Consider the following 13,551-nt stretch of genomic DNA (forward strand, 5'->3'; position numbering starts at 1 on the left):
TGTCAGGACCATAAGGAGTGAAGACAAGAAAAAAATGACAAGTGAAACACTACATTTATTTTAGTAAATGCTTTCCTATTCATATGTTTTTTTTGGTAAACATTTCATATTGACATTTATTTGCATATCTTAGCGGTAATAATGTGAATGCTCTAAAGTGACATTCATTTACTATAAAAGTCTAAGTGACTTTGTGTCTGCAGGTCTGGACAAAGCATGACTTAGTCTAGAGCTGATTAATATTCTTGATATAGTGAGTTGAAAAGGAAAAGCTGCAGCTGGCTGATTCAGATGTTGATTTTACATTTCTGTGAGTTTGATTGTTGATCCCGCTGATCCGAGACCGGGTTTAACCCAGCAGCAGTCCACCCTGAAGGGAGGGAGAAGTCAGCATGAGGACCAGTGAAGTCTTGAACTGTCTGAACATGAGTCTGCCATGCACTGATGCAGCTTACAAATAACTCTGTTCGTGTGTGGAGAGCAAACGCTAGGTCCGTTCTTGGATGGAGAGATAAGCTGGGCTTTAACACATTTGCAATTAACAGAATATCTTATTTTGATCCTTTCTTGTACAGTTCTTATCCTCCGAATGTAAAATCCTATTTGATTTTCCACCATAGAGACACACAGGTGATCTGATGTACTGTCAAGGATCCATTTCTTTAATGTCTGTGTGCTTCAGTCTTAGAGAGCTTCGTGGCCACCGGTCAGCTTGTGGAAGAGCTCCTCATTGAGCGTGTCGCCCTTTTCACGGCTGCGTGTCGACATGAAAATGTAGCCTCCGATAAACTCATGAACAATTTTGCAGTCAGCTGTCACACAGCTGAAGGCAATGTTCACGTTCCCTTCAAACTCAATGGCCACCTGCAAGAAGAGATTTAAGAAAAGCAGCTTAATTTGGGGATGCCAAATATTAACACTACAAGTATGCAGGGTGGAGTTATAGTTTGTAGCTTAACACCTGCATACGTCTAAACACAAAGTCTGAAATCATGCAAACTGTTGCGAAGCCTGATCATGGTCTTACCTGTCGTATGTCCCAGTTGACATTCCACTGCTTCATGTTGTTATAGCGCCAGGTTTTGACCACATCACCAACTCCCAGGTCGATGCGGATCAGACGGTTGGGGGCAATGCCCAGCACCTCGTCTTTGCGACTGCCTTTGAACCTGTTTGGCAAAGATATCTTTTAGCTTCCTTAGTATTGTCAAGTCATCTATGAGGCTAGAGTCAATTCTGAGGGATGAATTCAAGTTTGGGAAGATTTCTGAAACACTGTGCTTGATGTGAAAAGCAGGCAAGCTCGAAATACGTTGTCATATTTGTAAGGGAAGGGTAAAAAATTTACGGTTTTCTAAGTAAGATTTATCCCTGTGAATGACTTGTAACTTGTGACAGGCACAGTTACCATTTGTTTGTAGAATGTAAAAATATCTTAATTCCTGCCTGGATTGTTGCTTTATTATGTTGGTACTGAATGCAGTTCAGCGTCACTGTAATTGTGTATTTTCCTGAAGTACTAGTTATGCTTTGTTTTTTTACGCTGATTTATACAGTATACATCGATCAAGCATAACATTATGACTAATATTGTGTAGGTCTCCCTTGTGATACTTGATCAGTTTGGGATCTAGTGAATTTGGAGGCCAGGTCAACACCTTGTGTTGTTCTTCATGTTTTTTGAGTTGTCATTGCTATGGGGTGGGGGTGCCTGGTCTGGTCTAGGTGGGTGGTACATGTCTAAGTAACATCCACATGAATGCCTGGTCCAAACGTTTCCCAGCAGAACAATGGATTGTCACAAGATGGTCAATGTCAGTGTATTAAAGACTTACAACTTCGACATTTATTTACTTTAAAAAAAAGTAGGGTAAGAGTAAATATCAGTGCTTTATATTATCACAGCTACACTGAATTTTGTCTTTAATATGTTCACTGGCACTTGATCAGTTCTTAAATTCTTTAAATTAAAATTTAAACCCAACCTGACAACAACGTATGAGAGCCCAAAGTCAGGCAAGGCCTGCCAGATCTGCAGGAAGCGCATCACTGCATCTGTCAGTGAGAGCTGAGCCACGTTCTGGTAGGCGTCCAGGATCCGAGGGGTCAGCTAGAAGAGCAGGCACACAGAGTGAAAGATCAGATGTAATTATATTTTTGCTGCCTTGAGCAGAAACCACGGCTAGTTTCAAGTTGCAGAAGTGTTCCATTAACTCAGCTGCACTAAATTACTGTACTGTCCAGAAAAATAATTATTTTCCTGTACTGCTGTCCAGAAAAATTATTATTTTCATTTCAGTTTGTAATTAAGGCCACTGCTAAATGTCATACTCAGTATATAGGATCAATAAATGCGCTGCTGTAGCTGCCTACTGAATTGATAGGACATCAAATCTGCTATGTTTTTGGCTCTTTGTAAAAGTTCCACATCTTCCTGTACCTGTTTGGGTTTGTACTTCTTATGGTAGCGTGGTGATACCAGACTGTGAGTGTTGATGCTTTCATCGCTGGCAGGTCCATTGCCATGGGAACCAGAGGTGGTCCTTTGCATAGCCAGGAAGGAGCGGATGCTCTGGATTTCACTCTGGAAACTGCTGTCTGCGAGGCTCTTGCCTTTGGAGGCCAGCCGACATGCAGCCATCCACTGAGCGTACTGCTGCTCCTGGAGGGCACAAGACACAGAGCAAAGAGAGAGACAGGTGTGACTGTGGGCAGAGTCGAGATGGGGAGACAAAGATAGAGGTGTTGAAATAGAGGTGGTGGAAAAGACAGGGGCCTCACGTTCTCACAGCGCAGATAGACCTCATTCATGCCTTCAGGTGCTGGTATCAGGAGTCTGATAAGGAACTTCTGTGCTGCCACATTAACGTCTGGAGCCACTTCACATCCTGCATGCAGGACAAAAAGCACAGCAGCATTTTGTACTGAAATTAGCTATAGGGAATGTATGAAAAACATAGACTTACATGGTAAAGACTGAGTTGGACTTTCAATCACACCATGAGGACATGGTCTACAACAGAGCCTGCTGAGTCAATTCATTTCAATTCAAAAGTATGAAATTGTTCATAGTATCATAGTACCTTCACTAAAGACCCAGCCCCAGTTAAAGAAAATCAGCCCAAAACATAATGCTGTGACCCCCATGCTTCATCATGGCTATGATGTTCCTTTGCTGATGTGCTGATTTATGCCAAACATACCTTGTTATAATGTTGGGCAAAAGTTCATTCTATTCATCCAGTCATTTTGGGTGACAGGATCTATGTTTTTGCAGCTGGGCTTGGATATGGCATCCATTAGAAAACATTCACTTCAAATAAAGACAAGTGTGTAGCATTTCCATGAACTTACCATGATCTTGATGAGATTTGATTCTGAACATAGCCACATACCCATGTATGCAAGTGTTCTCAGTATTTGATTTTTTATCTTTTTTCTCAGAAATGTGTCACATTGGTTTTCAGTGGCATTATACACATTGTTATTTTTAAAATAAAGGTACAAACGTTTAAGGGTCTATGGACTTTTTATTCCCACTGTTATCAAATGCATTACTCCCAACAAAGCAGGACAATACAAAACTGAAACATACAATTCAGTACCTTTGAGGTTAATCTGTTGAATGGGCTCTCCAATGCTTTCCTCTTTGCTCTTGAAATAAGAGATGGAGGTATCCTGGAACTTGAACCAGTACTGCTTGTATCCCTTCAGAGTCAGCCTCTTGGGCCTGAAACGGTTCAACAAAACACTCTTTTCAGCATTTCCCCCTTCCACAAGAGTTAAAATTAGAAATGCATCAACTATTTCTGTTTTGTTCTGTCCATTTTGACTGTGTTTGGAAAATAAATCTCACCTGAAAATCTTCAGATAGTCATTGAGCTCTGGTGCCGTCATATTTTCCTGGATGAAAGAATTTATTTTTCAGTTGCATAATTGACAATTCTCATTGAATTGGGAAATATCCTCTACAACATTATGTTTCAAATGGTAACACAGGGAACATCTTCAGTCCTTTCACAGTTCGGTCCTCCTGGCAGCATAAAAATGATCTTTGTAGTTGAGGTTTTAACTTGAATTCATATCAAAAGTCTGACCAGCAACTCAGATGCGGTGCTGCTCTCTCCCTCCATCTTGACCTCCAGAGACTGTAAGGCGGACTCCAGGTCGTCCATGGCTGCGTTCGAGGTCACCGTCTGGGGCTCCGACTGAGACACTTTACTGATATGATACTGCGTGAGTGTGAAAGTGAGAGAGACACATTTCAAACTTCGTAAAATGTGTTAAAAGAAAAAAATAAAAACATGTAAATGAAAAGAACATGTAAATGGCATACGCATATATCCCCTTCAGCAGCAGTATTTCCTACCTGCAGCGCTCCAAACAGCATCATCTCCTCCTCGGTGCAGTCGATGTCCTCCAGCAGGATGGCCCAGCGTGCCTGCTCATACAGCTGGGTCAGACGCACAACATCGTACTGCAGAGCCGTATGGCGGGAGGAATGAGGAGGATGGGATCAGAGAAGGGATGTAATGCTAAATACACACAAAAATATATGGAAAATATATAAAAACAACACACACACACACCTTGGGGTCCATATCGTAGAAGGTAAAGTATTTGAAGCGCAACCAGAGTCGGTCATTTTCTTGGACGCCCTGCTGCATGAGACACCGAGATGAGTCCAACCACCTGAGAGAGAAAGAAAACAGATATGTTTGTGTTTATAACTGTATATAACATGTATGCACTACTAGGGGCTGAAGTCAACTTATATGTGGTGAAAGTCACATAAGAACTGAACATAAACACATGAGCTTATCAATACTGTGAGCATGTTTAGCTGCAGGACGTTTGGTGAAGGTGTTAACTGACTGCCCTTGAGAGGACATGGACTGTACTTAGGCCAATGGTTTATTTTGTTATATGTAAGTTTTGACTTTTCATGTCTTTTTTTTTATTATTATTTATTGGAGATGTTTTTTATGTTTGCTTTTGCAACAGTGGCTACTGGTTATTAGCTACTCCAAGTTTAAAGTAGCTTTGAACTTGAGCTGAAAGAGAAAGGCAAAGAAATAAAAAATAAAGAAAATCAAAAAACAATTTGTGTTAAGATCATCTGAGTGTGCTCGCCTTATCTGAAATGACAGCTCTTCAGTGCACATCACAGAGCATAAAAGACCTTCAAACAACTTCAAATGTAATTATAGGCAGTGTTAGTAGTATCTTTCAGCCAACATCCACATAAGATAAGTAGGTTTGAACTGCTGACCTCTCAGCTAGGGCCCAGCTTACTTTAACATCTGAATCACACTTTATTGAAGATAAATCTGATTACTTTAACTCCACATAGTGGCTAGTTTAGGAGAAAGTTGTGTTAAATCACCTTTAAGTTTCATTATCCAGCCTGTTTCTTGATAAGCGATTATAACGGGAGCATCTTCGTGAGTCTTTGTTGTAGTAATATGTGTGTCAGCGTACCTGCCGTTGATGTGAGCCTTGTCCACCACGCTCGCTGGGCGGTACTGCTTGGCTATGACCTCGGGGGCGGGGGGAGGCTGAGTGACGGACAGCATCTTGTAGATTTCCTCCATTTGAGCCGAGTCAGCAAAGTGAGCCGGCATGCCGTTATACAGACAGGGCCGGGACACTGTAAAGGAAGTGGGAGTATGAGTGTTACAGTTACATTTTCCAAGGAGAAAAGGCTGTAGACTTTGCGAAAATGTTGTAATCTCTAACAGATGGCTCAGTTTGAACAATTCTTCTCCTCTGCTCAGGCCTCATCATCACTGAGACTAGACTCAGTAATCATTATGGAGACTCTTATCACTACACATAGTAAACTGATGCTGGTGCTATGAACTGATTAAAATGTATTTCAGTTTCAAGCAAATTAATATTAAACACATCAGCCATCACTTGAGCATGTCATGCCTGCAGTGCAAATAAAATGTGATGAGTGTACCCGCGGAAAGGGGCACCTCGGTCAGGTCATAGATCTCCACTGCCATATCTTTATCTTTCTTTTTCTTCTTCTCCTCCACAGGCCGAAGGAGGGACAGCTCCTCAGGGTGACGGATGTCTGTGGAGGTAACAGAAAGAGACAGAGAGAGAGAGAGAGAATGGATGTAAAATTAATTAGCTTTATTAAACAAAGTGTGCCTCAGCAATAATACAACACTAACATTTATGTTATGTGTGGTGAAGGTGTCATTTTTTTAGCTCGGGCTTCTGCAAGACTCTGAAACGTCATGAACAGGAGTTTTAATAGGCGTCGTGAAAATGTGGCTCCTGTTCAGTTCTCACGAGTTTAGTGTCTGTGTTATCTATTTTTCAACATGAAACTTTTGATAGGGATGTGACTCCGTGGTGCAATGTTAGGGTGTCAGACTCCTGGTCATAATGTATCATGTTCCAATCACGTCAGAGTCACAAGAGGCCTCGCTGTGTACGTCTCACATTTACTCAGTAGTTGGCAGCATACATATCACCAATGGATGAATGAACCAAATGTGAACTACTTAGTGGAGTTAAAATGCTGTGACAGTTCTTTTAATAGACCATAAGGCTTGTTATACTTCCTATAAATGTTGCAGGAAGAAGTCACTTTTTTGTGTGTGCGCACTGCAGAAATTTACTTGTACTTCCTTGAATTCTATATTTATTTATTTGTTTATTAATTTATTTTTTAGCATCTTATTTGCACAAGCAGAAAATTCAGCGTTCAAATACGTTGCCCACCACCAGTGGTCAGTATTTCCCAGCCACCCGAGAACTAGTCCGGAGAGGGGGAGAGTGGATCGTCAGACTCTGTGGCGCAACGGTAGCGCGTCTGACTCCAGATCAGAAGGTTGCGTGTTCAAATCACGTCAGGGTCAGTTGTTTTAGTTTCTTGCTCCATACAGCTTTGTCCTACTGCACCATCAACAAACTAATCCATACCCTCTAGTGCAGTGGTGTCAAACATACGGCATGAATTTGCCAAGTGCAAAACGGGGAAATAGCATAGAAGACTACTAGTATTTGGGAAGGTTCATTAAATATGTCCTATGTTCAATATGGTTCCTGAACGCACCATAGTCTTGTGTTGTAATGGAATGGCTTCTCTGCACTAAAACAAAGGGAAACATTTGGAGTTGTCGTTATTTTTAGATTATTGTACTATAATATTTCATATCACATCGAGCTGTATGTGGCCCCTGAACTAAAATGAGTTTGACATGATATCACGCCGGTTTCTGAAAGGAAACTATACCACTTTAAATGGACACCTGACCTGAACACCTTGTTAGTAGGTGAATTGTAAATGTCCACACTGTTTTTGTGACGTCCCACTCAAAGCTCACTCACTGGGTTCTCAGTGGTAGAATACGTGCTACATCAGGATCAAAGACTGCGTGTTCTTCAGCCATACAATCAAACTCTTGGTCCCAAAGTCTGAGTATCACTGCTGTCAAGTTCTACTTGGATTAGTGCAATTCTCACTGACAATTTCTCGGTTTCCCAAACTTCCAGAGGACTCTGTGGCGCAACGGTAGCGCGTCTGACTCCAGATCAGAAGGTTGCGTGTTCAAATCACGTCAGGGTCAATTTGTTTGTTACTAGAAGGGAGCTTATGTTGAGTAGGCTACCAGCACAGCATAAATGGCTGCCACTGTATGCTAAGCAGATGTCAAATAAACCAAACACAGCTGTGCTTTGAACATCAGTACTAGTTTTGTACCTGCCTGATTTATAGATGTTTTCTTCAGTGTTTAAACTATATTATTATCTGTGTACGGACCAAATTAACTTGGTTATTTTTACAGGAGTCTTACACAGTGGTGCATGCAGGATCACAAAATAAGCATAAGGCTGAGGCTGCAAGTAAAGGGCTTCCTCATTCTAGGGTAGAGAAATTCCAGGAATACATGGCATGTAAATCCTTTGTTAAGATAGTTATGTTCTTGTTTGTGAGCTCTCTTAATTTGCATCTTTGCACACTCTAAGCCACTATTTCACTGATCTCTTTATTCTTCCCCTGCCCGCTGCTTTTCAAAACATTTCCAGTCTGCTGTCACCTCCTGGGGATTTCTGGTGAGGAATTGAGACCAAGAAGTGCCAAAATTAGACTAAATGAAAGCATGAAGCAGATGGTGAACGTCTTGTTTCCTGGCAATGGTGTTTGGAGTGTTGTTACAGCCAGTTACACTCCAATATATTATTGACACACTTTTACACACCCATGTGTTTTGCGAAAAGCTATATTACAGTATGAGAACTTACAATCGGCTTGCACACTGATAGGTTGTTTTAAGAACAAAAGAAAGAATGGAAGAATAGAAAAAAACTCACTGAGCATTCTGCAGATGCCCATCACGGTCTGGAAGGCAGGACTGGAGAAGCAGGCCCGGAGCCTCAGGGTAATGCCGTTGGGCAGACCCAGCTTCAGGGGCTTGTGTTGGGGCATGAAGAGCAGCCGGGCGTCGGCGTGGATGCCATATTTCTCCAGAGTCCAGGTTGTGCGCAGCAGCCACCGCTGCTTCTGCTCCCACCACAGTGCATGGTCCGACCAATCGCGCTTGATCTCTGCACAGAACACAAAACATCTGTCAGCAGGACATCCAGTAGCTGCAAGTACTGATGTGTCTTCTTTATAATGTCAATGTGAGAATGCTATGAAACGAATCCTTTAATTTACCTCTTGAAATTTCAGGAAGTCATTTAATTAACTGATATTTCTATCCGAAGCAGTTAAACTATATTGTCTTGTTTTTGTTAAGTGAATGTGGAACTCTGAGATGGGCTAACCTCACTTAGCTACTGTTTGATAATTAACTATTCATATGGCATTACATAAACATGCTAATTATTTAACACATAATGTGCCTTAATAAGGGGTTTCACTTACACTGCTAATGCACCCATATCATAACTGTTCACATGAATCAGAATGAACGTGAAACATACAGTGAGGCTGTGCAAAAAAAACATTCTGCCCTTTGGTGACTCTGGGGGTGACGGCAGTGAATTCACCCACACCAGTGGTCAATGTTTCCACTCGGGGGCTCATGGTAGACATTTTCACTTGACTCTGTGGCGCAACGGTAGCGCGTCTGACTCCAGATCAGAAGGTTGCGTGTTCAAATCACGTCAGGGTCAGTTTCTTTATTTAGTTATGAGGAACATTAGTTAGTAGGTGGCAGTTTAGTCAGTGGATTAGTGGACCAAATGTAAAATACTTTATGAACAGGAGTTTCACTAGGTCTCATGAAAAAGTTTTCACAGGTTTAGTGTCTGTGTCACACATGTTTTTCCAGCATGAAACAACATATCTTTTTACAGAGTTCTGTCACTCTGTGGTGCATCTGACTCCAGATCAGAAGGTTGGGTGCTCCATTCACGTCAGGGTGACAAGCTTTACTTGTATTTAGTGTGTCTGAACAGGAGGAATCAGACTCACTTGTATCAACAACAATGAACAGTATCCACCTTCTCACTTGAACATAATATCCTGACGGCACAGAGCTGAACACACTGAGGGTTCTCACGGCTGAATAAACAAACCGACCCTGACATGAGTTCACAGCTTCTGTAACAGGCCCAGGTCTTACCAATGCTTTGAAGGTCTACATCTCACATGTTTTCTGATTTCACAAATACAATACAGGCATTTACAGTAAATGCAATTAAATCCACAATACAACAGCTAAATCCTCCTTTTCACTTGTGCCTAAGAGAGAAGAATAGGATGATTTTTGCTGATCTTTGCTTGTTTCAGTTTGTTGTTTTTGGATATATGACGACCTGAAGAACTAAACATTTAGTTCATTTATAACTGTGTTACATTTCCACCTGCTAACAGCAAAAGACAAAGGTGTTTTTCTTGATAAATTAACAAACAACTTGACCCTGACGTGATTTGAACACACAACCTTCTGATCTGGAGTCAGACGCGCTACCGTTGCGCCACAGAGTCCAGCGTGACCAAGGTCAGATTTTTTGAGAACTGGACCTTTTGACTTCAATGCAACTTCATGACACCAGCTAGTCTGGAGACACTGACCAATGGAGGAAGTGAATTATTTGTGGTAACCATTAGAGTCCCAAAAGAGCATCATTATTTTGAGGGCTACTACTTTTGTATTACCTTGCGATAACTTTTGCGTTCCCTTGATCAGAAGGTTGCGAGATTTAGGCTCCCGATGGCTAAAAAAATCAAGGAGCTGTACCTTATTCATCTCACCCCTCAATACAGTTTGTCTTGATTAAATGCATTAGCTACAGGACACAGTTTGATATATGTGCACATGTATACTCTGTACTTACTTGGTAAGTAATTTTTAAAAATGTAGATTTGTGTGATGCATTTGCTTGTGTTGTACATTACAAGACTGAATTTCTATTCTAAGTGTGCAAAAAATAAGACGAGGCCAAGACGTTCGCAGTTTACTCTAATTACTGCTTGATACTAAGGTAAAATCACAGCTTGAAAGAAGATAATTAAAGACACTAAACTTGTGAAAACTTTTTCATAAGACCTAGTGAAACTCCTGTTCATAAAGTATTTTACATTTGGTCCACTAACCCTCTGACGAAACTGCCACCTACTAACTAATGTTCCTCATAACTAAAATAAAGAAATTGACCCTGACGTGATTTGAACACGCAACCTTCTGATCTGGAGTCAGACGCGCTACCGTTGCGCCACAGAGTCAGGTGAAATTGCCTACCATGAGCCACCGAGTGGAAACATTGACCATGCAGAATGGAGTCTGTACAGTATGTTACACTGGAAACAGATATTTTGACTTGTCACAGTAGGAACAGCTCAAATGCTGAGGATAATATTAACAGTGACTCTGCTTTATTCGAGTGCCTCAGCAAAGAAGTGTTTAAATGATGAATCATTTATGACTAGGCTTAATAACAGACACACCTTTGTGTTTAATTCAGTCCAATTTAACAGCACCAGAAACTACATCCCCTGAAATGATAATCCAGTTGAATTAACACCTTTCTGATTCTGTTTCAACATAAACTGAACAATATTAAGCTTCATGATGCTAAGATTTAGGGCAGGACTATTATTTTAGAACACATTTGTGAGTGTATATTTATTCTTTCTGAAAGCAAGTCTGTTGTTTTTGAGCTATTGAACTTGTTCTGAAATATATGTTTTTAGTTTATTTTATCACAAGCTTTTATGAGAACCTAAATCATCTAACAGGTGACAAACTGGATATAGACGTTACTGTTAGAGGTAGTTTCTGAGTACTTAGAAATGGGGGGAATAAAATGAATTCAGATAGTGCACTGATTAATGCATTAAATCATCATAAGTCGAGCTTTAGTTAAGCATATTCTTTGTGATAACGTTGCACTAGAACGTGTCAACTCTGTATTATATGTGACCCTGATTCAGTCTGGGCAGTGTGACTGACACAACACCAGATGAAAACAGGTAGAATGACCCACGTGTCTTTTCCACCAGCTTGAGAATAACTCCTCCGACGTGGAGTTCAGAGGCCACACTCAGGGTGACAGGTGGGGCATCTGGCCCCAGGTCCTCCACGATGACTGACAGATCCCACGACGCCATACTGGGAAGAAGAGAGGAGGAGAGAGTGGTGGAGAAATGCAGGAGACAGGTCTGACAGAGAAGAGACGACAAGAAAGCAGGAGAGAAACACGGAGAGAAACAGTGACAGCGTTAGTAACCAGCTCTATTATGTGTGAAAAATGTCTTTTTTATGTGACAACTTGTAAAAAGACAAGAAAAAGGTGAACAAAACTTAAACCTGATCACTTAGCTCAGACTACTCTTTAATATGTTTTTCCACAAAGTACAAACCCAAGCTCGTCAGGTCTGTGTGTTGTATGCACAGATGTTGGTGATTATTATTTTATGTCACAAGTGAGCAATTATACACACTGATACATGAATAAATTGTTAATGTGTCTAAAAAATACATTTAAAACTCTCAGAAACAAGAGCGTCACATCTCAGAGCAACATTACAGCCTAAAATATGAGAGATAATTGCACTACTGCTACATATTCATGTTTTGTATATTAATTTCACATGAGTGCATTAAAATGATGAAAACATGCATTTATAATTCATTTTCAAGAAGGATGAAACTGCTGTGAAAGTAGAATTAATGTAATTGATGAAAACCCACTTGATTTTTAATATGAGACTGGATTTTACCACTTCAGTTTCTGAGTACTCACATTAAATGAAACAAAGAGATAATACATGACCTGTCAATCACACTTCAGCAAATCAGCTGTGAGAAAAAAAAATGAACCCATGGATTGATATCACATGATACTGAGCAATACCAGCACGCACACACACATAGTACATCCAGTTTGATGAGCACTTCCTGTTTCTAACATGAACTATCACCATGGACGCACACTTCCGCTTTCTGACCCGCCCAAGGCAAGATGTTCATCCATTACTAATACAGTCCCATCTTTAATGTGACAACGTAATGCAGTGTAATACTAAAGATATTAAATGAAAGGATTAAAGTGTACGTTTGTCTCACATATCTGTATTATTAAACACAGACGGTGGTATGACAATGCATAGATGACATCCTACACACCGCTGTAGCTCCTAAAGAGGCCGAAACTCTTTTAATTCAAATGTTTCTAAGTATAAATTCGAATATGTGACCAGTTCATATTTTACACTGTATTTCACAGAGTGACGTATCCTTTACCCCAGAGCTATATTATTAATATAGGAGTGTCATTTATATATATACACACACACATATATGCATGCGCTGCGTTACACTCTCTCTGTCCTTTGCTTTCTATCACACTTTCAGACACACACTTTAAAAGACAGTACCGTCAGTCTCCTCTGTCCAAGGCTTTGAGAAGTGGAAAGTGGGGTACCCCAGTGTCGTTGTCAGCTCTTTGAAGAAGTTTCCCAGGTACTGTGTGAGAATGCGCAGCAGTTTCGTCTCTCTTGGGTTGGGCGGGTTGTGGTCTGTGGAGCTGCGTCTGTGCTGCTTGTGTCACTTCTATCAAGGAAGGCTTGTTCCTTTTTTTTTGTCAGTTTCCGCCAGGCGGAAATGTGAAAAGGGCTCAAGCTTTGACTGACAGGCTGTGTGAGCGATACATATTAGGCAATGTATGTGTGTCTGGAAGACAGTAGAAGTTAAATGGACAGAAAACACACATTAACACTCCTCTTCTTTTCTTTTTATGGGATCTTAAATGCACATGCAGAAATGGAATAGCGTCATATTTTGTGTTATTGCAAAATCAGCCATTGGCTATTTTAAAGTGTGGGTTATGAGTCCAACACTACAGCTTTCGCTGAAGCGTTATAAGCAAAGTCACACAATAAGACAATGACGGGTTGGTTTTATGCTTTACTACTAACAATAATAAGACTAATTTAAAACAAAACATACAAATCTGCTGGCTGTCATCCTGGTTGGACGAGTGAAACTGTGAAAATGAATTGTATCTTCAAGTAATGGATATCGTCAAATAAAGATCCAATCTTCCTTGAACCACAACTGTGTTTATTATGGCCAGAGA

General features: G+C 40.7%; 1 protein-coding gene across 1 annotated transcript; it reads right to left on the minus strand.

The window, feature by feature from the left end:
- Positions 1 to 47: 47 nt before the first annotated feature.
- Positions 48 to 13,212, minus strand: fermt3b (FERM domain containing kindlin 3b). Its single transcript, XM_084549979.1, has 15 exons — positions 12,851 to 13,212; positions 11,458 to 11,632; positions 8,335 to 8,568; positions 5,966 to 6,082; positions 5,482 to 5,650; positions 4,590 to 4,692; positions 4,370 to 4,477; positions 4,098 to 4,232; positions 3,857 to 3,903; positions 3,606 to 3,730; positions 2,782 to 2,888; positions 2,441 to 2,662; positions 1,986 to 2,110; positions 1,028 to 1,169; positions 48 to 864 (listed from the first exon to the last, which is right to left on the minus strand). Exons 2-15 carry the CDS (start codon positions 11,579 to 11,581, stop codon positions 685 to 687), a joined length of 1,938 nt encoding a protein of 645 aa, XP_084406105.1. The 5' UTR covers positions 11,582 to 11,632; positions 12,851 to 13,212; the 3' UTR covers positions 48 to 684.
- Between the last annotated feature and the right edge of the window lie 339 nt (positions 13,213 to 13,551).

Source organism: Chelon labrosus (genome assembly GCF_963514085.1).
Source record: "Chelon labrosus genome assembly, chromosome: 8".
Taxonomy (NCBI): domain Eukaryota; kingdom Metazoa; phylum Chordata; class Actinopteri; order Mugiliformes; family Mugilidae; genus Chelon; species Chelon labrosus.

What these genes read in the sequence shown, in the direction of transcription:
- fermt3b (XM_084549979.1), bottom strand. Translation starts at nt 11,581, where the DNA reads ATGGCGTCGTGGGATCTGTCAGTCATCGTGGAGGACCTGGGGCCAGAT. An exon ending in AGAAGTACAAACCCAAACAG is followed by an intron (nt 2,111 to 2,440) that starts GTACAGGAAGAT and finishes CTGCTCTTCTAG; the next exon opens with CTGACCCCTCGGATCCTGGA. An exon ending in TCAACTGGGACATACGACAG is followed by an intron (nt 865 to 1,027) that starts GTAAGACCATGA and finishes CTCTTCTTGCAG; the next exon opens with GTGGCCATTGAGTTTGAAGG.